General features: G+C 40.8%; 1 protein-coding gene across 1 annotated transcript; it reads left to right on the top strand.

Moving 5' to 3' along the window:
• Nucleotides 1-698: 698 nt before the first annotated feature.
• Nucleotides 699-25,804, top strand: mypn (myopalladin). Its single transcript, XM_034151741.1, is given in 22 exon segments — nucleotides 699-900; nucleotides 2,530-3,639; nucleotides 11,467-11,642; nucleotides 11,730-11,781; nucleotides 11,864-12,308; nucleotides 12,398-12,472; nucleotides 12,556-12,697; nucleotides 13,612-13,635; nucleotides 14,008-14,124; nucleotides 14,201-14,951; nucleotides 16,482-16,803; nucleotides 16,805-17,823; nucleotides 17,910-18,042; nucleotides 20,362-20,439; nucleotides 21,672-21,893; nucleotides 21,983-22,132; nucleotides 22,217-22,296; nucleotides 23,000-23,126; nucleotides 23,206-23,413; nucleotides 23,533-23,698; nucleotides 24,191-24,324; nucleotides 24,432-25,804. Coding segments are annotated over 21 exon segments (5,709 nt in total). The 5' UTR covers nucleotides 699-900; nucleotide 2,530; the 3' UTR covers nucleotides 24,611-25,804.
• The last annotated feature ends 1,974 nt before the right edge of the window (nucleotides 25,805-27,778 follow it).

Genomic DNA, 27,778 nt, shown 5'->3' with positions numbered 1-27,778 from the left:
TGTCTTCTTCTATTAATTAAATACAAAATCAGCCTGCAACCTACAATCTTATAAATGAACCGAGACTACGGTTTAAGTGTCAACCTTTTTATTGCACAAAAACAATTGGTTAAAACTTAATCAGGAATAAAAATCCCAGAGTATAATGTACTGTATCTAAACATAGAGCTGAATTGAATGGATCTGAATTGATCAATGGCACCCAATCCAATTATTTGAAGCAGTATCAGTTCGATATCAGTATGTGTGGATCCCGCAGTGCAGATATCCCTTTCTCTTAAACATGCTGAAAAATGATCCATGTTAAAACTGCACCTCAGTGAATAAAATGTAACTTGGCTCAAACACTGTTAAAAATCTGTTGCAAAGAAATCTTTTTCCAAAAAAACATTGAATCCAGTCACAACCACTGCCATAACTTTTACCACATTCATTTGTTTTGTTTTTATACAGTGTAACACACATTTCAAAGTGTATTATTGCTGTTAATCTGCTGTGTGAACCTTAGTGTCTGGGAGGCTCCACAAGGGGCTTCTAATTCTGTAGGATGGCGGCCTGTGACGGAGCACTGGAGGAGGAATCTCTTTACAGCAGGCCCCCCCTGGCCAATGAGCTGGGACGCCACCCTGACACATTGGCCAGGCCTCCCCAAAATAACCTGCGACTACTGCGCTGACAAATGTTGCTACTTGTGCTGGTGACAAGTTACCGTAGCTACACGGATCCATATATTCCCGTAAACTCTCCAAGGTGAACTGTGCGGTAAAACCGGGAAGGCTTGGCAGCTGCTCGTGTCCAAGATTTTTCCCAAGTGGCAGCCGCCGGAAGACCGGAATCTCCCTGTTTGAGCACAGGTGCACTCTGAGGATTTACCAGGGGCCGCTGGGGCTTATTCTGAAGGTAAAACACACCACCCCCTAATTTAATTTTTCACAGATTCCTTTTGACTGCCTCATATGCTGTGTATAGCCTTAGAAAACCTCAGACATTGAGCCTCAGCAGGGCTGGAGTCTATTTCTGTGAATGTTAAATTGAATTATCTTAACCTGCCGGTGTTTATCCAGGGGCCCTTTAATCTGCTCACTCAGCAGTGTCCCATTTATGATCATTATAGTTTCTGATTTAATAATAATTGTTGTGGCTGATCAGAATCATGATAACAAGGGCCCTGGATGAGGGGCACTGCTTTTTTTGTGTTGATTCTCTTCATGTAAACTGACCCCTCGCTATTATTAGATATGACTCGGTGGGCTCGGAGCCTGTTTGCAAAGGATTAATGTACACAACAGCTGCAGCTTCAGGTCCGTTGGAAGGGCATTGCTGCCTCTCTTATTGTGCTGATTTGACTGTCAGTAGCATATGTGTACCCTATCTCATGTCTGGACTTAAGAACATGCTCACGCCGAGTGTCGAAAAGTTGTGCGGAGACTAAACGTCATAAGAGTTGGTGCGAGGTGGAGGGGTCCCATCAGATCTGCTCTCAGTGCATGAAGCTGATACCCTGTCTGGTTAGAGGAAAGCTGGAATTAGGCTTAAATAAAAAACTATTAATACCACATATCCCCTGCTTTTAACTTCAGTCTCTGCTCTCATGTTCTGTGTTTGCTCTAAATATTGCAGCCGCAGGGAACGAAACACGATCTTTATTTTGTATTTGTTTAATTGACTGAGGTCTGCATCTTTGACATGTCAGTGAACTGTTTCATTCTATGTACTTCAACCTGCATTCACTTCATTCATTACATTACTGCTCATTAGTATTGCAACCAAACATTAGCATTTAATATATCTTACTTCCTAATAATTAATCAATTTCCCAGAGTTCAATCAGGTTTTTATTTGCTTGATATTCTAAATATTTAAATATTTAGTTTCCTATCAAAGCAGATAAAGAAACCCAGCACATCTTCACATTTAAAGGGGTTCACCACTTACTTAAGATTTCCAATTAGTTATTTCCATGACTTAAGAAAGTTCATTCAATATTTTTGAACATGAGATACACTCGCTCTCAAAGCAAGTAACCAGAGAAGTATGTTTCATATTTCCGATGTCGTCAAGTATGAAGTCCGGAGCTGCTCCTTCAGAAAAGATTTAATAGGGAAAGACTTTAGGGAAGTTCTGAGTTCTGAAACGTAAATACTCAATGTTTTTGGAGAGAGTTAATCATATTTACTTATATTTTGGGACTTTCTTATAGAGGAATAACATGTATGCAGTTTTCAATTGGGCGTAGTTCTCCTTTAAGAATGTGGATATTGTGCCTTTATAGAATTTCAGCTTTTCTGTCAATCTAAAAATGTATTATTTGATGATAGATAGCCGGCCACTTTCAGTCATTTTACGGTTATGTACTTTCATTGATTGATCCATAACAGTGAGCATTGCCATTTACACATTTCAGTTGGTTACATTACCATTGAATTGTAATGCATGGCGTGGTTATAGGCTGTAGTGGGGAAACGGAGAGCATTTTCCTACATGAATACTTGTTTTTAATGTAATTCATTGACAATCTTGTTCCCTCAGCATGCAGGAGAACAACATCGAGCAGCCCCCGTCACTGTCTCAGCTCCTCAGAGAGAACTACCTGGCAGAGGCCCGAGCCCAGCAGCGCCACAGCGAGATGAGCCGCTCAGACGCTTCCTCCTCAAGCCTCCAGATCTACGGGTCGCTGAAAGGCAAGGCGGAGGACTCTGGGGCTCACAATGATCCCACATTCACAGACCTGTCAGCCTTCCTCAGCCAGGAGGAGCTGGATAAGAGCGTGAACCTGGCCCGGCAGGCCATCGGACATGAGCCTCAAGAGGAGAAGGCAGAGGTCAGAGCCTTTGTCGCACCATCAACCCAGTCCACAAGCCCCTCAGCCTCTTCCTCTGAACTCACATCTGTTCCCCTGGCCAACCCCTCTCCTGCTCCTTCCGCCACCCCCTCCATGGTGCCCTTCACCCAGCCGGCCCCTGAACTCAAAGAACTGCAACACACAACATTCACACCAGACAGAAAGGTGCATAAAGCGTCCGCACGGCAGGAAAACATGTCCAGAAACGCAAGGGACCCCGGTGAGGGGTTCAACGACATTGAAAGGTCGGCGAAGAACGCCCCGTACGGCATGGAGAACCAGTCCAAGAAGGAGTTCCTCAACAAGGCAGCAGACTTCATCGAGGAGCTCTCCTCTCTCTTCAAGGCCAACAGCTCCAAACGGGGACGACAGAGAGGGAGCAAACCCCACCGGAGCAGGAACCAGAACAAGAGCCAGGTGGATGGGGAGGTGTATCCCCTCGGCCCTGACAACAGAGAGCGCTCTCCCATGCCCCTGGAGGTGGAGGCAGAGGTGGTGGTGGAGGAGGAGAGACCAAGCCCCGCTGTAAGCCACCAACCAGAGGCCCAGCTGGACTCTGAGATTGGGCACGTGGAGTTTCAGGACAGCAGGATTACTGAGGAGCAGCAGTGTGATTCTGTTTCCCAGGAGGCACCAGAGGAGGCAGAAAGCTGCACCCCGACAGACACTCCGTACCCCGCGGAGTCTGCGTCTGAGCCTCCTTGTTTCATCCAGAAACTGAAAAGCAGGGAGGTTGCAGAGGGCAGCAAGGTCCAGCTGGACTGCATTGTTAGAGGACTCCCTGTGCCTGAAGTCAGGTAAGACAAACCAGTGCTGAGAGTACTTTAGTTCTTAGTGTGCGGGAAATATAATACAGCAGGACATGAGCCTTAATTTGTTTTATTGGAATACTTGGAATTGCAGAAATGCCAGTATGCTTTACCAGTACCATTTGGGAACAATTATGTTTGGAGATAATGTTATGAGGGTTTTAGGTTTAGGTGTCATAGCAGGGATTCTAATTGGTACAAATGTATTTCCTTAAGTATTTCCTTTTAATGCTGCTTTCTACTCTTTACTCCACTACATTTATTTGACATTTGTAGTTACTGTACAGAATAAGGATTTCACATACAAGACACAATAAATCTTATAATATATGATGCATATATTTATCGACTTAATTGACCAGTGATATATATATATATATATAAAAGTGTACTAAATGGCAAAGGATTCAAGGAAAATATACAGTATCGCATCAGTAATAGTAATCAGTTGTGTAACAGCTAACATTTTAACTCTCACAGCAACCATTATTCTGAATTATTGATACTTTTACTTTTAAAACTTTAAATAACATTTGCTAATAATACTTACATAATTTTAAGTTACAATTTTAATGGTGGAATTTGAAGAAAATTGCCACTCGGATTGAAATGAAGGACCATGCTTCACAAAATATTTCTGCTATCATGATCTGTGTTAAATTAATGTAATAGGCATTGGTTAAATTATGTAAAGAAATGAAAGATTTGAACAATTGTTTTGAGATTTTAAAATGAAATGTTAGAAGAAACAGATTTATTAGTCCTACTTCCCACAACTTAACACTGAGACTTTTAAAAGATTGATTTAAGACATTTTAATACCAGTTCAGGCCTTTCATTTTTGATTAATTACTTCAATTCCTTTTAAGACTTGTTTAAGACCTTGGTATACAAGAGCCCGATATTATTATCTAATTATAACTTATTACATCTACTGGTTGTGCCACCTAGGTCTGGTAATATACAATAATACATTTCAGTAGACAAGTGGCCAAAGTATGTTTTTAGGTTTAGTGTAAATGTTTGTCCACCAGTGTTTTTGTTCTGTATAATATCCAAATCAGGATCAAATGTATCATGGTTTATAATCTTTCATGTACAAATATAAGCAACCAAAAATATGTATCAGAGTTGTCAACAATCAAATATGCATGTGGGCCTCAAAAGTACAATTTTGGTCAGACTTGAGTGTTTATGAAGTGTTAAACTTTAAGATGCCATGTCTGTTCCTTGGCCTGAGCTGATACTGAGGAATTACAAAGCCTTTTGAGAATTGTGACCCAAGATGAAGAGTGTTTCTTTCTTGGGGGATCCTAACCGAAGTGTGACCTGAGACGATAGCCAACAGCTGATTCTGAACAGTGTGAGTGTCTGTTTGTTATGTCAGGGTTATGTCTGGGACAAATAACATTTGGCTGTCATTCGTTCTTTAGAAGAATACCGTCATATTCCAAGGAAGGGCCATCCTGAATAATGACCATTCACATTCAACATGTGCCAAAATAGGAGAGGAGTGAACACATCTCATTGCAGTTAGCTGCTTTTGGTAGCAGGGTGAGCAGAGCACATTTTGAGGAAGAACATGGAGGTAATTCACTTTTATTAATGCTTGTCTTGTGGCAGTGTAGTTAGATATTTGTTAAAACCCTGGCTTCATCACGAGGACAACAAAGCCTTGAATACAAGTAAAGCTGAGGTCTCAGACTATGGGGGCATGGTCTTGTTGGTCTTCCAACATTGTTGAGCCACTAACATATGTGAGTGTCCGGGGAGAATGTAGCTCTTGGCCATTTTTAGCCCGGCCTGACAGTGCGAGCTGTAGTCGTGTCAGATAATGGATCCTACTGACAGAAGCTGGAAGACTGTGGTAAGATGATTTATACAGTTATTGTTTAACCATATGGTCTGTCCCAGTGTCTTACACTTGACACGTCTGAAGATGTGAGTTCAATTTGAGTGTATTCCAATTAAAAAAAGGTGCTTTCTGTTAACAAAATGCTCTTTTGATCGACTTTGGTGTGATGCTGTTGCTTGTTTCTCCTGCTACTGCGTTAGTAACTATGACTTTACTGAGTGAAAATAGAGTTGTCAGGTTCATATTTCCCATCGGTTTGCAGTGGTGTGCTGTCACCGGTGTGTCAGGGCACAGCATTGTGTGTTCACTGAGTCTATGTTTAGCGCTATGCATGCTTGTATGCGTATGTGATTGGGTCAGCCAGTCAGAGCTCCCAGGCTCCAGAGGGAATCTCCTCTCCGGTTCTGAAGTCCAGAGGGAAAATAGCTCAGACAGGTGCAGATCACAGATCACAGATCAGCCACCAACTCTACTACTAATGCTTTCCTTTTAGACCCTTACTCATTAGGAATGATGTAGCTCAGCCGCTGGCAGGACATTGACAGCACAGTGTTATAGCCAAAGTATCAGAAACAGATCTTTACCGTGTTGTCACTGGAAACTACACTTTGATTTCATTTCATTTGATTTAAAATGAAATAAGGAATGAATTCCTCTCCATGCATAGAGAAGCAATGGGGAGCCTAGTTTGTGTTTTGATACTGTTAAAAACAGCTTTTAATTAAATATACAAGGACTGTCAAATTAATAATAGAACTTTCCTTGGATGCTTTTGTCTATCACCAAAGAAACTGTGTGTGTTGCGTATTTTTGAAACTGACTTGAACAAAAAAACCCTCTGTTTATTGTAGATTTAAAAAAAATGAAATACAATGACATCTTATGAACGTATATTATGTACATTTTTCAATGCAAGGGCGAAACAAACAAACAATCAAAAAATAGACATCGTAGATAAATCTGTGTTTGCTATCACAAGTGTTGGGTCATTTTCTTATTGAAAAGTTGGAATTATTAAATAGGACATATTTAACTGTGTCTCATCATGTCTTTTGGCTGAGTAAAAGTAATTGAGGAATAGTTTCTTAACCCTTGGAGTTTTATTTAGTGCATATTTAGATGACAATATGAGTCTGGTGGAAGCACTCGATGTGATTTATGATCATCTGATGACGTCCTGTCAGAGAGTAACACCTCACCTCATTCCTGCATGTTTATTGGCTGGATTTCATAAAGCACCTCATCTGCTCAAAATAGATCTGCGTAGACGTCGATGCTTCTGCATTATGTTGGACAGAGAGAATTAAAGGTGTACTATTAATATTTAAAATGAATAAATAGACTTTTGTCAACTTAAATTCCAAAAGAGTGGATGCTACTTGGTAGGAATACTTTCTATAACTTAATATCAGCCAGGTCGGACTGTAGTCTGGTTTCCTTTTAAAGGAGTCATATTATGCTTTTTGGGGCTTTCCCTTTCCTGTAGTGTGTTTAAATAGGCTTGTGTGCATGTAAATGGTCTGCAAAGGCTAAAATGTAAGAGTTTCTCTCCCACCCCTGCCTAAATACCCTTCCATTGTAGTCCTTTGTTTACTTTCGTGAAATAATGACATCACTATGTTACACTCAGGCTTCTTTTGGCTAGCGCTCCAACAGATTGTCTCTAAGCTGTTGACTAATCACAACAGATCCAGCCAGCTAACCAATCAGAGCAGACTGGGCTCTGGTTTCAGACAGAGGGTGAAAAGAGATGCTGCAGCACAGGCAGTCTGAGAAAAAAAAAGAGCTTTTTGAACATTAAAGCATGGAAACATGTCACAGTAGAGACACTAAATACAAATATGAACCTGGAAATTAGCATAATGGGGCCCCTTTAATTGAAAAAGGCAAAAAGCAACATAAGAAAACACCAGATTTGATGGACGCACAACACATTCTAGGTGCCTTTTGGTGAGCTGTTTTGTGCTCCTTGGATATTGTAACATCAACAGTGCGTTGAAGCACCTCTGAACTGGCACGCTGGCGTTGCTTCTTGTCTTACAGGGAAAGGGATAGGGCTTGGTCATCAAAACATTTTTCTCTTAGCCTGCATAACTCCACAAAGTGGCAGAGAGCCAGAGGCACTTTTAGAAAACTGGCACCACATGGAAGCAGATTCTCCGAAACGATGTCAGAAGGTTAAGAGGAGGAAAAAGAGAACTATGAACGGGGTTTTAAATTATATAGCAAGGATATCATAAAATATCCTACTATATTCATATTTAAGTCATATAAGAGTACTATAACTTAAGTCATAGACAGGTGACCAATAAAAGGAAAAGAGCTCATTGATATGTTTGGAAAAATGTAAATGTTCCCTATGTTAAAGCTGCATGGACACTTAATACTTTATTCTTCTGTTTTATTACTTGTTTTTACATTATGTCAGGTTGCCATACTAAAAAGAAAACCATTTTATACAAATTCACACTATCCACAACGTCATGTCCACATACAATAAGGAACAATATAGTTGTCCCAGTAATTATACACATCCAGCCCTGACAAATAGGAATGTAGTAGTTATAATATCCATTTAATGCAATATCAAAGCCTTTACGTTACATGCTACTTGTTAGACGCTTTTATCCAAAGCGACTAACATACTCAATACCGTGGGCAATCCCCACAGGAGCAATTTGGGGTGAATGAGCTAGTAGATCATTTTAATTCAAAAATTAAAAATGTTATAGATACCATTGCTCCAACTACGGTAAAGGAAGTGATTGGCAAGAAAATATCTCCATGGAGAAAGGCCATGACTGTGAGAACAGAAAAAAGAGAGTGTCGAAAAGCTGAACGTAGGTGGCGAAAAACAAATCTCCAGGTTCACTTTGAAATCTATAAAGAGAGACTTGGCCTTTATAATTTGGAATTGATAAACGCACGACAGTCTTTCTTCTCTGACATCATTACCAAAAACAAAAACAACGCACGTGCCTTGTTTGCTACCGTCGACAGACTAACTAATCCCCCAGTGTCAGTAGCCTCTGAATTTCTATCCACCAGGGCGTACAATGATTTTGCCTCCTTCTTCACTGACAAAATTCAGAAAATTAGACAAGCAGTCAGTGCCTCTGCATCAGGTACAGCAAATGTGTTGTCCCTATGTCCACCTAATATCAATTCAAACACCATGACACAATTCCATCAGATTAATGGTAAAAACTTAGAGGACATTATTCAACTTCTGAAATCCTCCTCCTGCTGCCTTGATATTATTCCAACAGGATTTTTCAAAGATGTTTTTCCTTGCATGGCCTCAGATCTACTTCATATAGTAAACACATCTCTTCACTCAGGTATTTTTCCAGAGGCCCTGAAAACTGCAGTCATTAAACCGCTCTTAAAAAAGAATAATCTAGATGCTTCAGTAATGAACAATTACAGGCCAATATCAAACCTGCCATTTCTAGGTAAAATCATTGAAAAAGTTGTATTTCAACAGTTGAGTAACTTCTTGCATTTAAATAACTGTTTGGATGTGTTCCAGTCAGGATTTCGTCCAAACCACAGCACTGAGACTGCTCTTGTAAAGGTCTTCAATGACATCCACTTAAACACAGACAGTGGCAGAACTTCAGTGTTAGTATTATTAGATCTCAGTGCTGCGTTTGACACTGTTGACCACAACATATTACTAGACCGACTAGAAAACTGGGTGGGACTTTCGGAAACAGTTCTAAATTGGTTTGAGTCCTACTTAAAGGACAGAAAAAACTTTGTTTCTATAGGTAAATACACATCTGAGTTGACAAATATGACATGTGGGGTACCTCAAGGCTCCATCTTGGGGCCTCTTCTCTTTAACATCTACATGCTACCACTGGCTCAGATAATGAAAAACAACAAAATAAGTTACCATAGCTATGCGGATGACACACAAATTTACGTAACAATTTCACCAGGAGACTATGCTCCAATTCAAACACTGAGTAAGTGCATTGAACAAATCAATGACTGGATGTGTCAGAACTTTCTCCAATTAAACAAAAATAAAACTGAGGAAATGGTTTTTGGAGCCAAGGCAGAACTTATAAAAGTTAGCACTGAGCTTCAGTCTGCAATGTTCAAAACAACAGATAAAGCCAGAAATCTAGGTGTAGTCATGGACTCTGACCTGAGTTTCAACAGTCACATTAAAACAGTTACTAAATCAGCCTACTATCACCTAAAGAACATATCTAGGATTAAAAGACTAATGTCACAGCAGGATTTGGAAAAACTTGTCCATGCTTTTATCTTCAGTAGACTCGACTACTGTAATGGTGTCTTTACAGGTCTCACTAAAAAATCTATTAGAAAGCTGCAGCTAATTCAGAACGCCGCTGCTCGAGTCCTCACTAACACTAAGAAAGTGGATCACATCACTCCTGTTCTGAAGTCCTTACACTGGCTTCCTGTGTGTCAAAGAATATATTTCAAAATACTGCTGCTGGTTTATAAAGCTTTGAATGGTTTAGGCCCAAAATACATGTCTGACCTACTGCTAAATTATGAACCATCCAGAACTCTCAGGTCTTCAGGGACTGGTCAGCTTTCTGTCCCCAGAGTCAGAACTAAACATGGAGAAGCAGCATTCAGTTATTATGCTCCAAATATCTGGAACAAACTCCCAGAAACCTGCAGGTCCGCTGCAACTCTTACTACTTTTAAATCCAGGCTGAAGACTTTTCTTTTTGCCGCTGCTTTTAATTGAACTATTCACATCTTAAACTGCACTGTAACTTTTATCGATGTATTTTTTTCTTTTAATGTTTATTTTATTATCTTTTCTTTTTAATGACTGATTTTAAATGCCATTTTCATGTCTTCCATTTTTGTAAAGCACTTTGAATTGCCTTGTGTTGAAAGGTGCTATATAAATAAACTTGCCTTGCCTTGCCTTGCCTTGCCTTGGCTTGGCTTGCCTTGCCTTGCCTTGCCTTGCCTTGCCTTGCCTTGCCTTGCCTTGCCTTGAAGTGTCTTGCCCAGGGACACAACGACATGCTGACTGCAGTGTGTCATGGCCTGGCTCTTGGCCATAACAAAAAGCGTGGGAAGGACAAGAATATATATGAAAAAGGTATTTATTTGGCAAAACTCAAGGTGGCCAAAGGAAACAAAAGGGCAAGGCAAAAAAGAATACACGACGTGGCTGCTCTCCGAGGTCCGGTCCTCTGCGGGGAGAGAGATTGCGGGTCTCACTCAGGCCCTTAAACCCTCTGGTACCGGCCGCCAGGTGTCCTCAATCCCAGCTGATAGACCAAAGGGAGAACCTTAAAGGAACACACACACACACAAGAGATAACAAGGCAGGGGTCGTCACAAGTGGGGTTTGGACCTGTGACCCCCTGATCCGAACACCAACGCGCAACCCACTGCACCACACGCCTTTATTTCGAGATTTCTCTGAAAGGTTGACAAAAAAGGGGTTTCTCACCAAAACACATTGCATGTAAACTTAAAGTCTTATTAGTCTTATATATGCAAAGCTGACTTTTAAAAATACATCAAATTCATCTACCTCTATTAATAAGTTCAACGGTTATGCGGTTATGCATTATTGACATCCACAAAATCTTTGACACTATACAACTGATGTGCGCTACTTTTTAAGCATCATAACAATTACAACAATGTCCATTATTTGAAAGCCACAATATACCTACGGAGTACGCTTCTCAGAGCCTAAAACATATATGTATGTATTATCGTTATTGTGGAACATTTTATAGTTTACATATTTGGTAATGGTTTAATTGTCCAGCCATTGACTCTCTTATAAAACCCTGCTTGGTAGCGCTACTACAGGTTAAAAGCTCCATAGATAAGTTTACAGCTTTAAGGATTTCCTCCAACATTATTGCATATGGAACTTTCTTTAAGTAATAACATGCTAAGTGTTTCTGAGCATTTTGTGCTTTCTTTTTGAATTGAAGATGGTTCTGTGAGGGCAAGGAGCTGGAGAACTGCCCGGACATCCAGATCATCACCGACGGAGAGCATCACTCTCTGATCATCGCAGAGGCCTTCGAGGAAGATACTGGGCGCTACTCCTGCTTCGCTTCTAACTTCTATGGCACTGACTCCACGTCAGCCGAGATCTACGTCGAAGGTGGTTCTCCTGGTTCTTTTTCATTGTCACTTTTAAAGCTACTTAAAACCGCTTAAAACACTGAGTGACGAAATGTGTTTTGCATAGGTACCTCCTCTTCGGATTCTGATGGGGAACAGCGATTTGAACATGTAGCACAGTGAGTTTTTACAATTATTACCAACTTTGAGTGTCATCTATCTTATTGTAGCACTAATCGAGACATTTCTGTGATTTCAAAGGCAGCAGAATAAATCTTCTCCATCATCGAGCCAAGCTCTTTCTGCGGAAGAGGAAGACCCTCCATCATCTGACCCTGCAGCAGCCATCGAGGAGCCAGCAGAGCAGATCGTCTCTGCACAAACTAACCAAATAATCCCAGAACCTCTGCTACCAGTGAGGACACCAGCCACCATACTTTCAGTCGTTGAGCCTTTGAATGCATCCGTAACACCGTCAGCACTCCCTGTTCAAGAGGAACCAACATTGGAAGAGCCAATAGTGTCACAGGTGCAGGTGTTTCCTACTTCATCACCAGGCCAAACAGGACTTTCAGAAGCCCAGGAGGTGTCTGTTACATCTCCTCCTCCTCCAGTGGAGACGGCTGCAGCAGAAGCTCTATCACTGCTCCAGAACTCAGTGGTCTCCTCTGTGCTGTCCCCTCCAACACAAACACTCCAGCCTGAGGTAGAAGAGCTCAAACACTGCCTTCCTCTACAACAATTATCACTTTTGTATATTTATATCAACCTGCCTGTTTTGTCTTTAATCATCAGAGTCAAACCTCTACCTACACCTACCCTCAAGTGTTGAACGGCCAACCTATCATGGCTGCCCCTGTATTCACAAAGGTAGGGATATTTTCAGATGACTGTACACTGCTGCTGTCTGGTATGTGTACATGAATGTAACACTCCCTGTGTTGTCCCTCCAGAGCCTGCAGGACCTCCTTGCGTCAGAAGGCCAGCTGGTGGTGCTAGAGTGCCGTGTGAAAGGGGTGCCGTCACCACGAGTGGACTGGTACAGAGATGGGACATTCATAGAGGACTCTCCTGAACACAGGATCCTGCAGAAAAGTAAGCTCTGCCACACTACTGTCATATTGTAGAAAGTGGTAATGTTTTTTGTATTGGTGAAAAGGACAAAGGAGGTGAGATGTAAAAGTACAATACATAATAATAGATGGAATCATGAATATAGACAAATGAGACAAAACACACAAACAAAATCAAGCCAATAAAACAAGCTGACAATTAGTAAAAGCACTTGTTTCAAAAGGGTGGTTATGTTAGGTGTCTCTGTATGTGTATGAGTGTATATTTAACTCATAAAGAAGAGACAGGCAGGAAAAGGGAAGCCTGAGCAAGTAATAATGATATACAAATGAATTACAACTATAAAAATAACATGTCATGCCTTGTTTCATATTCGTTTTTCTTAATTGTGAATTAATTAAGATGTAAAGACTTAATTGTTTCCTAAATAAGTCAATTGAATACAGATTATTTTAAATATATTTCAGTATTCTTGCAGTTTAATGTTCTCTAAAACCTTGGTGTTGCAGGGAAGAAAATAGTAAATAAATAGTGATGCTTAATTTAACACAATACTATTATGTTTATCGCCTTATTGAGTGTAAGAACTGACTTTCATTGCAAGTAAAAACATTTTTTTTAAATGTACTCTTTTCTTCCAAGGCCTGATTTTGTAATGTATGGACTAAAGGCGGGGTGATGAGTCCTAAGAGCTAAAATATATGCATAGTACTTTAAAGGAATTTCAAATACTGTAAACTGTATATTGTCATAAAAGTTTTGAAATGTTTATTTCATAAATAAAAATGTTTTTATTTCTTAAGGAAAAAAAACGAATAAAAATCTACTTGCATCAATGGTTTATGCTTTCTGATAACTGATAATAACAATTCTCTGAGAAGTGCAGAATATTTATTGCGTTTCCATAACGATAATGGTTTTTGTTTCTGTTCCAGAGCCCAGGTCTCCAGCTGAATCAGGTACACACTAAATCCTCATCAGTCACAAGATGCTGACTGCACTAAAGCAGCTGCCTGTCTGTATATGATGCTGCAGTGTGTACATATTAATCTGCAAGTGTTTATAGTCCTTGGCGAGAGCTCCTGCTCTTCTTCAGTAAACCAGGGCTGCTGTTCCCTGAGTGTGGACCATATAAGGTCGTCTCTCATCCTGAGTGAAAACACTATGGCAGATCACTGAAACCTGCCTTACTGTAGCTGCACACACACTCTCATTAACCTCACTGCAAGGCATCTGAAACACAACAAGTCATGTATCTTTCTCTGTTTAAAGTTAATAAGATACCATACCAATTGATTATGTGATTATTATTTTTTTTTTACTACTTCTAGAGGATATATGCACTCTGGTCATTGCTGAGGTCTTTCCTGATGATTCGGGGATGTTTACTTGCACAGCAAGCAACAATTATGGAACCGTGTCCAGCGCTGCAGCACTGAGGGTCACAGGTAACATTTAAGGTTTACTTCCAGCTTTTATGTATTCTTATCAAAGTGCAATATTGACACCTGTAATTCTCATCAGGCAATGCCAGCAACAGTAACCATGTGAGGCCTTCCAGCAATTCGATGCTGGAGCCAAACCGAAGCCAAGAACCTTCCCCCGCCCCCACTGTAAACCTTCAACCAAAGGTTACTATGACCACCAGCGTCAAGCCCCACTCCAGCACCATCCGCCTGGACCCTCTCATCTCCAGCAGCGTACGCCTGGACCCGTTGAGCACCAGCACCCTCCGTTTGGACCCCCTTGGATCCAGCATGCTGCGCCCAGACCCCTTCCGCTCCAGTCTCCCCAGCCTGGAGCCCTCCAGCCTCATCAGCAGCTTCAGCTCTCGCAGCACCAGCGCCCCCAACTTAGATCCTATCAACCTCCATCAGAACCATCCTTCACCCAGTGGAGCAGGTGCAGAACCACAGAGCAGCAGACAGGTGCTCTCCTACCTGAAACCCTTCACTTCTCCATTCTCTGTTGGGACGGTAGCAGAGCAGGAAGCGCCCACGCCTTCAGTGACACCACCCGACACCAGCGCCACAGTGAAGGTGACCCCTAACCATCAGAATGGGAGCCTCATCGTGCTGCCCCTGCCCGACCCCCCTCCGAACTCCTGCCTGAAGACTCGAACGAAACCCAAACACTCCCGCTCCGGGTCTCGGCGCGTCCACTTCAGACTGCCGGAGGAGGAGGAGCAGAGTGACGCGTCCAGCAGTCAGTGTGATGAAGACCCCAACATGTCGCTCAACAGGGAACCTCCACCTGTGCGGGCTAAACCCAAACTGTGAGTAGAGCTGATAAAGAAGCAGACTTTCAGCCTTGTGCTGAGACTATGAAACCAGGATGTTTCGATATACTGTATTATTTTTAATATTAAATCATGATATCATGCTAATAATACATAGGATACGATCGTGAAAATTATCTAGCAAATTGTCAATGAAACACTCTTTATTTCATGTGGTAATAATTAGCCAAAAAAGAGACAAAGCGTACATTAAACAAATTAAAGATGACTTTGACTGGAAGTATTACAATAATTAATTAACATTCTTTATAGATATAGCAATAATATCATTAAGCAAAGACATTATCCTCCAGGACATTGAGAAAAAGCTTCGACTGAGAGACGACACTCAACATTTTTGCACATCAACAGGTACCAACAGTCTCCAGCTCTGCAGCTCGGATAGATTCCTAACTTTTTTGACTTAAATATAATAATGCAAACAACTTACATACACAACAAATATTTTACAAGATTAAGCTCAGCCCAAAATCTGTAAATCCAATGAATTCAGATAAAGCATTTTTGCATGCACTGTCAATTCTGAGAGTTTGGGGTGTTTTGCTCACAAAGCATATTTTCTTTGAGACTAGTGGAAATGCAACACCCCAACAAATGTAGGAGTCTACTAACATGGTCTATTTGCGTTCGTAGATTTCTCCACAAGTAAGCATTACATAGTGGATAATTTGCAGTATTAAACAATAAAAAATCCAAACAGTTGTTATTAAAAACTTGATAAATGTTTTCCCTTAATATAGATATTCAACTGACTACAAATAATTAATTCACATTCTTTATAGATATAGCAATAATATCAATACCATAAATTATTTTGGACACAATAATTGGAAATTGAAAATGCGTTATTGTTAAAGCCTTTCTGTCAGAATGGTCTAGAGCAGTCATTGTATAGTTATAGTATGATTAGTTATCCATATTGGGTTCACAGTTTGTCAGTATCAAAGTAGATCAGCTGGGCTGTGTTGGGGGGGGGGGGGGTCCTGCTCCTCCTCTGGCTCATCTCACAGCTGTAATCAGATGCAACTCATACATGAACACAGGCGGACTTCAAATGTGGACCTTTCAGCTTTCAAAAACTAGGGATGGCGTTTTCTATTTGTAAGTGTACTTTTATGCATTTATGTTTATCTAATATTTCAGATAATGCTGTAAACAAAATCTTGAAGGGTTTGATTAGCTGCTATGTACACGTTATGCTTAAAATACAAAGATAAATATGACAATTTATTTAGTGTAGGGCTTAATTTGCAGTAATCCAATAATAACTAAAAGAATTGCCAGTTAAGTATGAAAGCTGGAAATGTGTAGAGCTTGTTTTGCAGGCTACTTGTTTGTAGTCCATACATGGGCAGAGTGTTCTTCGTGCTGACTCTGGCTCAGTCCTGCTGGGTTTATAGCGTGGACTTAATTTATGAGAGCAGTGTACTGAGCCGCTCTGATTCTCACCATGTATAGTGTCGTTTTTTGGCTGTTCTTTAAATGTCGTTTTGCTTTGATCAACAGGGACCCGGCCCAGCTGCGGAATCTGCACAACCAGGTCCTCATGGAGCAGCAGCAGGACCCTGAACCTCAAACACCCCCCCCACCCTCAGTCCCAACCTCTGTCCCAACCAAAGCCTCAGCCTCAGCCCCAGGCCCAACTTCAGCCACCATCTCTGCCCCAGCCTCAGTCTCACCCCCTACCCCAGACTCTGTCCCAACCAAAGCCTCTCCCTCAGCCCCAGCCGCAACCACAACATCAGTCTCAGCTTCAGTTCCTTCCCCAGCCTCAGTCTCCCCCACACTCCCAGCCTCAGTCTCTGCCCCAGTCTCTGCCCCAGCCTCAGTCTCCCCCACACCCCCAGCCTCAGTCTCTGCCCCAGCACCAGCCCCAGTCTCTGCCCCAGCCTCAGTCTCCCCCACACCCCCAGCCTCTGCCCCAGTCTCTGCCCCAGTACCAGCCCCAGCCTCAGTCTCTGCCCCAGCACCAGCCCCAGTCTCCCCCACACCCCCAGCCTCAGTCTCTGCCCCAGCACCAGCCTCAGTCTCTGCCCCAGCACCAGCCTCAGTCTCTGCCCCAGCACCAGCCCCAGTCTCAGCCCCAGCACCAGCCCCAGCCCCAGCCTCAGTCTCACCCCCAGCCTCAGCTCATGACCTCCTCCCTGGTGACCTCCCCTCCACCTGCCCCACAGCTGAAAATAGCTCCACCCGTCAGCATAGCTCATGTAACCCAGATGAACACCATCCATGCCTCCCACCTCAACCTGACCCCTGCAGCTCTCGCCAAAACTCCCCCTACACCGCAGTTTTTCTCTGCTTTCGCACCAAAGTTTAGCGCAGCCTTAACAGATCTGTCCTCGGTCACTTCTCCTGCTCCCTTCCTGAGAAGCACCCATGCCTCCCTCATGAACCTCACCCCCACCTCCCACTCCTTCAGCTACGCCCGGCCTAAAGAGTTCATAGCAGCCCAGAGCTTCTCCCCGGTCAGGAGTCCTTCCCCGACAGAATCTCCGGTCCCTCTTCTCCAGGAACTGGCCGCTGAGCTCAACTCCTCCGCAGCCAGCTCCCCCACCCTCCCGCCTTTCTCCCCCCCATCCAGGACCTTCACCACCAGGGTGCTCAAGTCTCCCACCAGCCCTCAGTCTCTCGTGTCCTCACCCACACCTCTGTCGCCACCCTACCTGAACAGCATGTACGCCATGCGAACCCAGTCGCCCCTCCAGGCCTCCTCTCCCACCTCCAGCAGCTCCACCTCCACCTCCAGCCCCATTCAGAACCCTGTGGCGTTCCTGAGCTCCGTCCTGCCCTCCCTGACCCCGACTCAGCCCACCAACTCTATGGGCCTGCCCAGGGGAGCTCCCATAGGGTACGCCCTCCCCTCTCTGACCAACGCTCATCAGATTAGTGAACTGTCCGATCTTCTAAAACCTTTTTTCCCTTCTGTCTCCTCAGGCTAAAAAAGAGCATGCAAAAGGCACGCATCCCGTCATATGAAGACATTCGGGAAAGCAGAGAGAATATCCTCCACGACATTGAGAAAAAGCTTCGACTTAGAGACGAAACTCAACATTTTGCACATCAACAGGTAACAAGCAGTCTCCAGCTCTGCAGCTCGGATAGATTCTAACTTTTTGACTTGCAGAGATGTAGTTGGTCATAAATATAATAATGCAATCAACTTACATACACAACAAATATTTGACAAGATTAAGCTCAGCCCAAAATCTGCAAATCCAATTTATTCAGATAAAACATTTTTGCATGCACTGTCAATTCCGAGAATTTGGGGTGTTTTGCTCACAGAGCATATTTTCTTTGAGACTAGTGGAAATGAAATATCCCCAAAAAATGTAGGTGTGTATTAACTTTGTCTATTTGCATATGTAGTAAGTAAGCATTACATAGTGGATCATTTGCATATTTAAACAGTAAAAAATGAAAACACTTGTTATTCAAAACTTGATAAATGTGTTTCCCTTAATGTAGGTAATCAACTGTGAAAGTTTCAAGGTGATATTTATCAAATTCATATTTATTTCCTTTACACCTGAGTTATGTAACATGTAGGGAATTTTACAATGTGAGGGTTTTGTTTATACATTCAACTTGTAATACACAAAATGGTTTTCTTAATATAACTATTCAATCTGGAGTTTCTCCTTCAAGGGGTCCTATTGTGCTTTTTGAACAGTAAAGCATGTAAACAGTAGAGGCACAAAATACAAATATGATCCTGAAAATAAGCATAATAGGGCCCCTTTAACCTGTTAAGCCCGAGAGACCCCGGTACCGGGGCACTGCCACAACATCTTGCAGGAAACAGTGTCTGAGGGCATGTTCATTTAATAAACTATGAATGTTTTATATCCATGTAACGGGAAGAAACTCATTTAACTGATAATTTTTATTTTTTTTTCAAAAGAAAACCCACAATGCTAACACTGAGCCTCTGAATTAGCAACGAGCGAAAAATGCTAACAGATTACTGCACCGAAAATCACTCACAAAACTGTATTATTTATATTTTCTGCACATCCATGACATCGTTTCACATCGTGAGGTGACACAGAATCTATTGACACCGACATTACCACTGAATTATACGAATTTGCGACGTTATAAACAAAAACAGACATCAAAACAGGTGACGCTAGGTAGCTAAAATGCTAACATTTTTACCTTGGCTCTGTAGTCTCTCCAAAGTGGTCTTCAATGGCATTAAAACGATAAAAACGCTGCTGAAGTTAATCCATAGGTTAATCCAATGTGTCTGTGTCCCTTTGAAATGATTTCTGATAATCCATAAACAAACAGACAGATAATCCATGCTTTTACGTTTCTAGATGTCAGAGCTAGACTGTAGCTTCACTCTAATGCAAAATTACATGCGCAAAGCCCCCACCTTTTTCTTTCACAATGAGTGTGTGTGGGGGACTCCCCCTTCGATTCTATTGGCTCTAACGGTCAGAAAGAGCGGCCAACCATCAAAATCGACCAATGGGTTCCAGAGATATGAAAAAAAAACAATTTCCACCCAAATCACCTCAGAGGTGGAGTGTTTTTGGCTAAACCTCTCTAAAAAGGTCAAATGTCACTTGTTTTGCCTCAATCTTGATACAGGGTACTTATTATATGTTGTACTTTGGATTCCCAAAGCTTTTAGTATACCTTACCATCATCCAAGGGTAGTTTTCACTATAAGTAAAAAATAATATTTGGACGGACACTATAATTTACGTTTAATTTATGTAAAATCTGAATTTTTTTTTAAATAAAAAACATCTATATTGATTCTGACTTTTCTACATCCAACTCACAGGTTTATCATTACTTTGAGAAAAAAGATTATTAATTTAACCCTTTTAGAAGGGAAGATATGGTCATTTGTTCTGGAAATGTCATTTTCGAGCCTGAGACCTGAAAAACAGGCTCAGGGCTTAACAGATACATATAAAGTGGACTTCAACATCCATTACATCCCTGCTCAGATAGAACTGAGTCTACTGTGTCTATTGATCATCATGTTTGTTGACATGTATATATGTATGTTGTCACATTTTAACTAACCAACTGTTGCAATCAATTTATTTGGATAAATGTTACTGTATATTAACCACAACTGTGCTGCATTCTCATTTGTCTCCAGGTTTATTCTCATGTATTCATGTTGAAATGAATACATACGTGTCAGATGATAAAAGCATTGACTCTGAGGCAGTGAGGGACTTGATTTTATTCAGCATCAGCCATCATTCCCTCCCCAGTCATTCCTTGTTATGTGTCTATGTAGCTTAACAAATCACGCACGCTCTTAACAATTAGTGTGTGTGTGTGTTATTGATGTTTGTTGTAGAGTGTGTGTGTCTCAGTTGGTGTTCATCATCCATCCCTATCCCTCTCATAGAAGCTGAGTAATGAGGGGAAAACAGCGAGCAGACCCCTTGGACCAAACATTCCTGCTACTGTCTTTAACTATGATGAGGTACAAGGACCCCCGTCCCAAGCACGGCTTTGCTCCAGGCTGTATGGGTTAATAAAATGTGTCAGAACAAGATTAGGACACTATAAATACCACGGATAATAAATATCTAATCACGCATTCAAGCCTCTGCACTAATATAACCTGCACGAATAATCTCGTAAAAATAATTGTAGGGTTAGAATGCATTAAGCTAATGAAATGTCAGTTATCTTGCGTGTAGTGGAGTATTCTCCAGTTTCACTAAACCATTTCACATTTCCCCACTGAAGCTTGCAGCCTCTTTTTGCCGTTTGCGTTTCAGATCTTACCAAAATACCAAAATGTAAATCTTTCTTCTTCACAACCCAAAAAAGTATTTTTACAAACTGTCACACTTTTTGTTTACTTCCTTAATGAGCTGTATATTCATACTATAATTCTGTTTATTTTTAATAATTAGTTTGCAAACTGGATATGGATTGCTAATATAAGTTGCAACTCATCATTACAATACCTTATTAATTGGTTAACAAATCGTATAATCATGTATAAACAATATTTAGATAAATTATTTTTTGTATCAAAAAGTGAATATAGTATATAACTTTATTGTTATTATTTTAAAATATATTAATTTTATATATAATATTAAATATTAAATGATTGTACTTATGTTATTAGAATGTAATTGTTTATTTCTTGCATCATCTATGATATACGTATATCATATCAAATAAACTAAAATAATTATTTCATATTACACAATCCAAAATAACCCAAATTACAGCATTACTAATAATTAGTAAACATTATTCATGATCATAACATTGTTAACAGTAAATTCATTATGAACTACATACATTTACTACCAAATTAAATAAAGCCTTTCATTAGGTAAATACTGTCTTTACATTTCACACACGTTTCACAAGCTCATCTTCTCTGTTCACTGTTTTACCTTCAGCCCTATTTTATGGTTGGATGAGCAACATGTTTTTACCAACCAGGAATGATGCCGTCAGGCAGATGCAACTGCATGATTCTCATCATCTTGTGGTTTAAAGTCACAATCTGTACCTCTCTGTTTGAGTTGCAGATTGTTACTTTAACGGTTGCTAAATGATAAAAGATGCACGTTGTCTCATGTTCCTGATTGTTGCATTCCTTTCAGAAGCATTTGTGTCTTATCCCAGTTAGTCAATCGTCTATCTAGTGCAACGTGACTTTTTTGTTGTTATTTTTTCTTTTCCAAGGAGTACAAAGTGTCCAATTTTGAGCAGAGACTAATGAGCGAGATTGAATTCCGTTTGGAGCGGACGCCGGTGGAGGAATCGGACGATGAGGTGCAACACGATGACGTCCCTACAGGGAGATGCATCGCGCCCATATTAGACAAAAAACTGAAGAACTACAGGGCCATGGAGGGCGTGCCCGTCACTTTCTCATGTAAAGTAGTGGGAATCCCTTTTCCAAAGGTGAGAGGTCAACCGTATGCAACATGACAGCATGATCTGTCACGCTCATCCTTATCATTTTATCATCCACACCCTCTGTGTCTCAAAAGGTGTACTGGTTCAAGGATGGCAAGCAGGTGTTGAGGAAGAACGTCCATTACAAGAAAATAAGGGAGAGGGACGGGACCTGTGCTCTTCACATAGAGACCACCACCCAAGACGACGATGGCAACTACACCATCATGGCATCTAATCCTCAGGTGATACTTCACACTTCCTGTTTATGTTCTCAACATTTTCCCTCCAGCTGCACTTCCTGATGTTTGATATTTAATGACCAACAGGGACGGATCAGCTGCTCGGGTCATTTGATTGTCCAATCGGGACCTCCCCGAAACCGAATGACACCTATTAGCTCTCAGAGGTGAGCAGTGTGCAGTGTGAGACGCAGAGGTAAGAAGACTTGCAGCATGAGGAACCAGCCAAGTTCTGATTTTACTTCCTGATAATAATCCTATTTAATGATCAATACAAACGTGTTAACATACGCTACAATTAAGTCTAAACTGGATAAATGTCTAAGCTGGTTTTTGCCCCATAACTGTGTTAGCAGGAAGCTGCCATAATAAAAAAAAGAAAAGTAAATGGCTTTAAAAAATATATATATATGCCATAAAATGTACCTAGACCATAGTAAATAGATGTAGCCATTAATAATTATTAAAAAAACAACAACATACATTTATAGTTCTGTTTTTAGTTTGCGTCTTCATTTAGTTTTTGTATTACTTTCCCTATTTATTTACTCTTATATTTTCTTTCTTTAATATTAATTATAACATGTAGTGATACATTTTTTCATTTACTAATTTATTTTATATATTTATGTTTATTTCAGTATTATTTTAATTAGCATTTTGCCCCCTATTTATATTCTTCAAACTTATTTATTTCTGTTTTATTTTTGCCATGCATTTCTTCTTCTTCATACAAATGAGGGTGCTGTCATTCAAAGTCTGACCTGGGGTCATCTTTTCTCCTATGGGTTGTTGGAGGCATGCATGGATGTACTATACATACTTTGGTTCCGTCCTCCATACATCACATGCTCTGCTCCCCTTTCACAGGGTGCGAGCCCGCATACAGGAAGTTGAGAGTGAGCAAACCCAGGAGCGCTTTTTCCAGCCTCACTTCCTCCAGGCTCCGGGGGACATGCTGGCTCACGAGGGCAGACTGTGTAGGCTAGACTGTAAGGTAGGCAGCAGCTCCTTAATGTAATACAAAAGTACTTCATGTTTGCCTCACCTTCCTTTAACATTTTGATGTGCTCCAGGTGAGCGGCCTCCCTAACCCAGAGCTGATGTGGTTGGTCAACGGGAGGCCAATCTATCCGGATCTTCTGCACAAGATGCTGGTGCGGGAGAATGGCGTCCACTCTCTGGTCATTGATCCTCTGATGCAGAACGATGCTGGGACATACACGTGCATTGCAAGCAACAAAGCAGGGCAGAGCTCCTTTAGTCTGGAGCTAAAAGTTGTAGGTAAGGGCTGGAAACAGTCAAAGAAAATGAACAAATTACTCATCATAAGCAAATCAGTTATTTTGACTGTGATGTAGCTTGTTTGTAAGTTCCAGTAATACAATTAATGTCCGCTGTAGAGAAAGAGATGAAGCACTCGCCCGAGTTCGTGGAGAAGCTGCAGAACATGGGTATTCCTGAAGGGACTCCAGTCAGGCTGGAGTGTCGGGTGGTGGGTATGCCCCCTCCACTCATCTTCTGGAAGAAAGACAATGAGACCATTCCTAGAACTAAGGACAGGATCAGGTGAGTAGGAGGAAAAGGCTTTCCCTGCACACGTATGAATGTTATGAAGTGGGGTTCAGAAAATTAAAGTACTGGTCTGGAAATAAAGCAATGTACTGCATTCTACGAGGGCAGTTGCAAAACCCATTTTAGCCATCTAAAACAATTTGTATCAGTCAATGCTTTATTTAGAATAATGTATCTTCTGTACCTTCCTGTCAGACAGCCCTCTCCAACAGGGAACTGAAATGTTATCTATGCTTTCTTCAAGCCACCAGACTTAACATATAGAGTGATTTTACCTTGCAGAACACTGAGATATGTTTTGCTGCTGCTCCAATCCACAGCAGTACATTGCTAAGCTAGTTGCTAAACTAGCTTATCCTGTATGTTTCTCTAAGCTTGGGGCTAGAAGACATGCCAGCTACTAACCACATGCCTAAAAATATCTGTAATAGTTTCAAAGATCTTTATTGGAATTTGAATGAATTCTCCATGATCTGTTTATTTCAGCATGACACACGACGCAACAGGATATGTGTGTCTCCTCATCCAGCCAACAACTAAAGAGGATGCCGGCTGGTACACAGTATCAGCAAAAAACGAGGCTGGAATTTCCTCCTGCACCTGCAGGCTTGATATCTATGGTGAATATCTTTTATAGCTGTAAAACTATCAGCTTTAATAAGAATTTTGCCAAATGTTGTAGTTTGTCACTCGAAGTAGTAATACTAGCTATCTGCTGCGCCTCCAGCACAGTGGCATCAGAGCATCCCTGCACCCATGAAAAAAGCTCCGCGCACAGGCAGCCGCTACGCAGCTCTGACGGGACAGGGGCTCGACATCAAGTCAGCTTTCCCCACGTCGGACAACAACCCCTTCCTGTTCTCCAGCTCCCCTCGTGAGGCCATGCTGGAGAGCGAGGAGCTGTGAACCTGCAGCATGGTGAACCTCAGGGCACGTGCTGAGGCCTCCCTGAGTTTAAACCAGTAGAGCAGTTTGTCATGTGCTTTGTGTGATGCTTTTGAAGAAGAAGATTGAACTTATTGTCATTACGTAGTACAGGTACTATGTAACAAAACGGTTTCTCTGCATTTGACCCATCCTAGTGTTAGGAGCAGTGGGCTGCCATTATGTACGGTGCCCGGGGAGCAGTGTAGGGAACGGTGCCTTGCTCAGGGACACCTCGGTAGCACTTGGTCTTTCCGGGACTTGAACTGGTGACCTTCCAGTTGCCAAGCCAAGTCCCTATGGACTTCGCCACCACCACCGCCCCAAGTGATACACTCATGAAAGAATGGCAAAGAAAGATTGTGTTAAAGCTATCCGCACTGATAGTGGGTTTGTCACCATTCCTATTTACTCAAGTCGAGTGTTTCGCATACAGAAAAAAACAGTTTTGCAAAGTCTTAGCTCATGAGCCATCAGTGGAATAGTGTTCTATGGCGTTTGTTTTCTACATCATATTAGCTATAGTAGCAAGGCAGTTGTGTTAACATCAGTTCTTAAATGTCCTATTGAAACACCCCTTATTTTTTATTGCGAATAAGATACCTGTACTGGTAGTAATAGTTTATTTTAAAATGAATACAAAAAATAGGTTAGAGTATAGCAATGGACATTTTAGTCATTTAGTTTCTTTAAATGGCTCCAGCAAGGTGGGATTCTTTCTACATAAACCTAAATAAGTTGTTGACGTTCATCACTAGTTGATATTTTTGCACCACTTTTCATGTGCATGCATGCCAATGGCTGATGAAGATGTCATACTGTATCCCTTAAAAACACTGTGTCTGCTCACGGTCATAATAATACAAATATGGTGATTTCATTCTTCTTTTATTGACAACGTTGTATCTGCATTTGTATCTACAGTTCCAAATGTATTACCTGAGGAATGAGACATAGGAGACTTAAAAGCTATTTGTTTTTTGATCAAATTGTTGGCTTTGCTTTAACTCCAACATTTCAAATGAATCTTAGAGAAGTTATAATTGAACTTTGATACAAAAAAATGAATTAAACATGTTTGAAACATTGAAGAAAAGTTGTAAAGCACATACTCAACTGATGTAAAGTTGCACATTGTAAAATAGTTTTGTCCTTCTCAGAATAAAGTTATATTTATTCAAATGAGTGATGTGTTTTCTTTGCTATAACAGGTGGTTATAATTCTGCATGCTGCTTAAACAGCACCTGAAGTCATGTTTGCAAAATGTTCAGCAAATGATGAAGTGTTTCATTGCATCCTTCCTTTTTCTAGAATAAGATAAGGAAGAGAGATTACAAATGTTTTTGAAGTTTGCTCTAAAATATACATTTCTGCTGTCACCACTAAGAGCATTTCTTTATTAGATGAAGCCCAGACAGTACTTTAGCACATTTGAATACATTTTGAAAGGAATATAACTTATTTATTTAATACAACTTTGCACTTTTTACACCATTACATTATTTAACAGCTTTAGTAAGTAAAAGACATCGATTAATATTACAATATATAATCAACAAATACATTATCTTTCATTCAATATATTAGATGTATTAATCCCTTGCTGAAATGTGCAAGATACCCAGCAGAGTGTGTAGTAAAGATTAGCTTCTACAATTACAATATTTTAATACAAAAACAGCATTTAATTTTTTACAATATTATAAAACTTATAATACTGAAAGGTATTTTTCTGCACTCTGGGTATATTTAGTTGCTAATACTTTAGGATTTAAATAAATATTTATATACAGGACCTTACCTTGTAACACAGTATTTATATACTGTGGTATTACTTCTTTTTTTCTGAAGTAAAGGATCTGAGTACTCACTTTGTTGTAATGAGCCAAATGCAAAACAAATAGGAAAACTCAGAAGCCAATTAAGCATTGCTAATCAGACCAATTAGAGGGGAAGAGAGTTCAAATAGGCATAAAATTACATTCACCTTCCGTGACCTAATTATACCCGGAGCCTCATCCGACCAGCTGCCAGGCCTACTTGTCAACTGGCTGCTGTGTGTGTGGCTGGGTAGTACATATCTGAGGGCTTTACATGAGATGGCCTTTGTTTTTTTTAAATCCAAAGTTTGGGATTTCATTTCCTTTAAATCATGTATTATTCAGAGCACACTTAAACAGAAAATTGCCATGATGTTTAAAATATTTGTTTACATTTTCTAATTGCTCAACTTGAACTGCAGTCTGGACACATTAATAACAGTATTGTTTTAAATTTCTTACAAAACCGGCAATTAAGTCCACACAGTGGAAATCAATAGAAGTGGCCCCCTATTTTTCTCAATGCTTCTTAATTATAAGCTTATCCACACTGCTCTTTTACATTAATCCTGTAATGATAATGAGATGTATCAAGTCAAAGCAACACATGCAGAGAAAATCCTTTTTTACACTTTCTCCCGTACTGAAACATACGCTTTGTGCCCTAATCTCCATTTCTCCATAAGGAGAGCTGGATTTACCAGGGTCCATGTTTCTGTCAGAGCAGACGGGTCACTCCTCAGTTGTGACATATGCCTTTTGACAGAGAGCATGTCTCAGACAAGCCAATCATGTGAGGGGTTGCACAAAAAAAGAATAGGGTGGAAGACACGGAAGGGCCGGGCAACGTCTGAGACGAGGCCCTCAGACAAGACAAGCAGCAGCTGGCAAACTACATCAATCTGTAATCAATGAACCAACTGGTAGATGGGATTATATGCCTAATTGCACAGCTAACCAGTCCATCCCAAAATGAGCAGACAGCATCAGCTTGTGTCCATGACCCAGTACCAGAGACGGGCATTATTCTCGGCCTCCGACAGTGATTAATCATTCATAACCTGCCTCTACAGCCAAGCTTTGGACTGTCAGGGACAGGAGCTCACAAAGGGTGACGCAACAACAGAGAAGACCCTCCAGCACGGATACAGAGTCTAAAAGTGCTCCATTAGAAGTCCTCCATTTACATTTCACTTAAATGACCAACACAAAAGTATAACTCAAAATGTATTTAACTTTCAAAAGTCATATATTTATTTTTTGTCTTTGTATTGTTTTATTATTATTGTTTATTATTTTTATTTAGTATTTATTTATTATTTATTTTAG

Source organism: Trematomus bernacchii, unplaced genomic scaffold (assembly GCF_902827165.1).
Source record: "Trematomus bernacchii unplaced genomic scaffold, fTreBer1.1, whole genome shotgun sequence".
Taxonomy (NCBI): Eukaryota; Metazoa; Chordata; class Actinopteri; order Perciformes; family Nototheniidae; genus Trematomus; species Trematomus bernacchii.
This window is presented reverse-complemented; position numbering and strand designations above follow the sequence as displayed.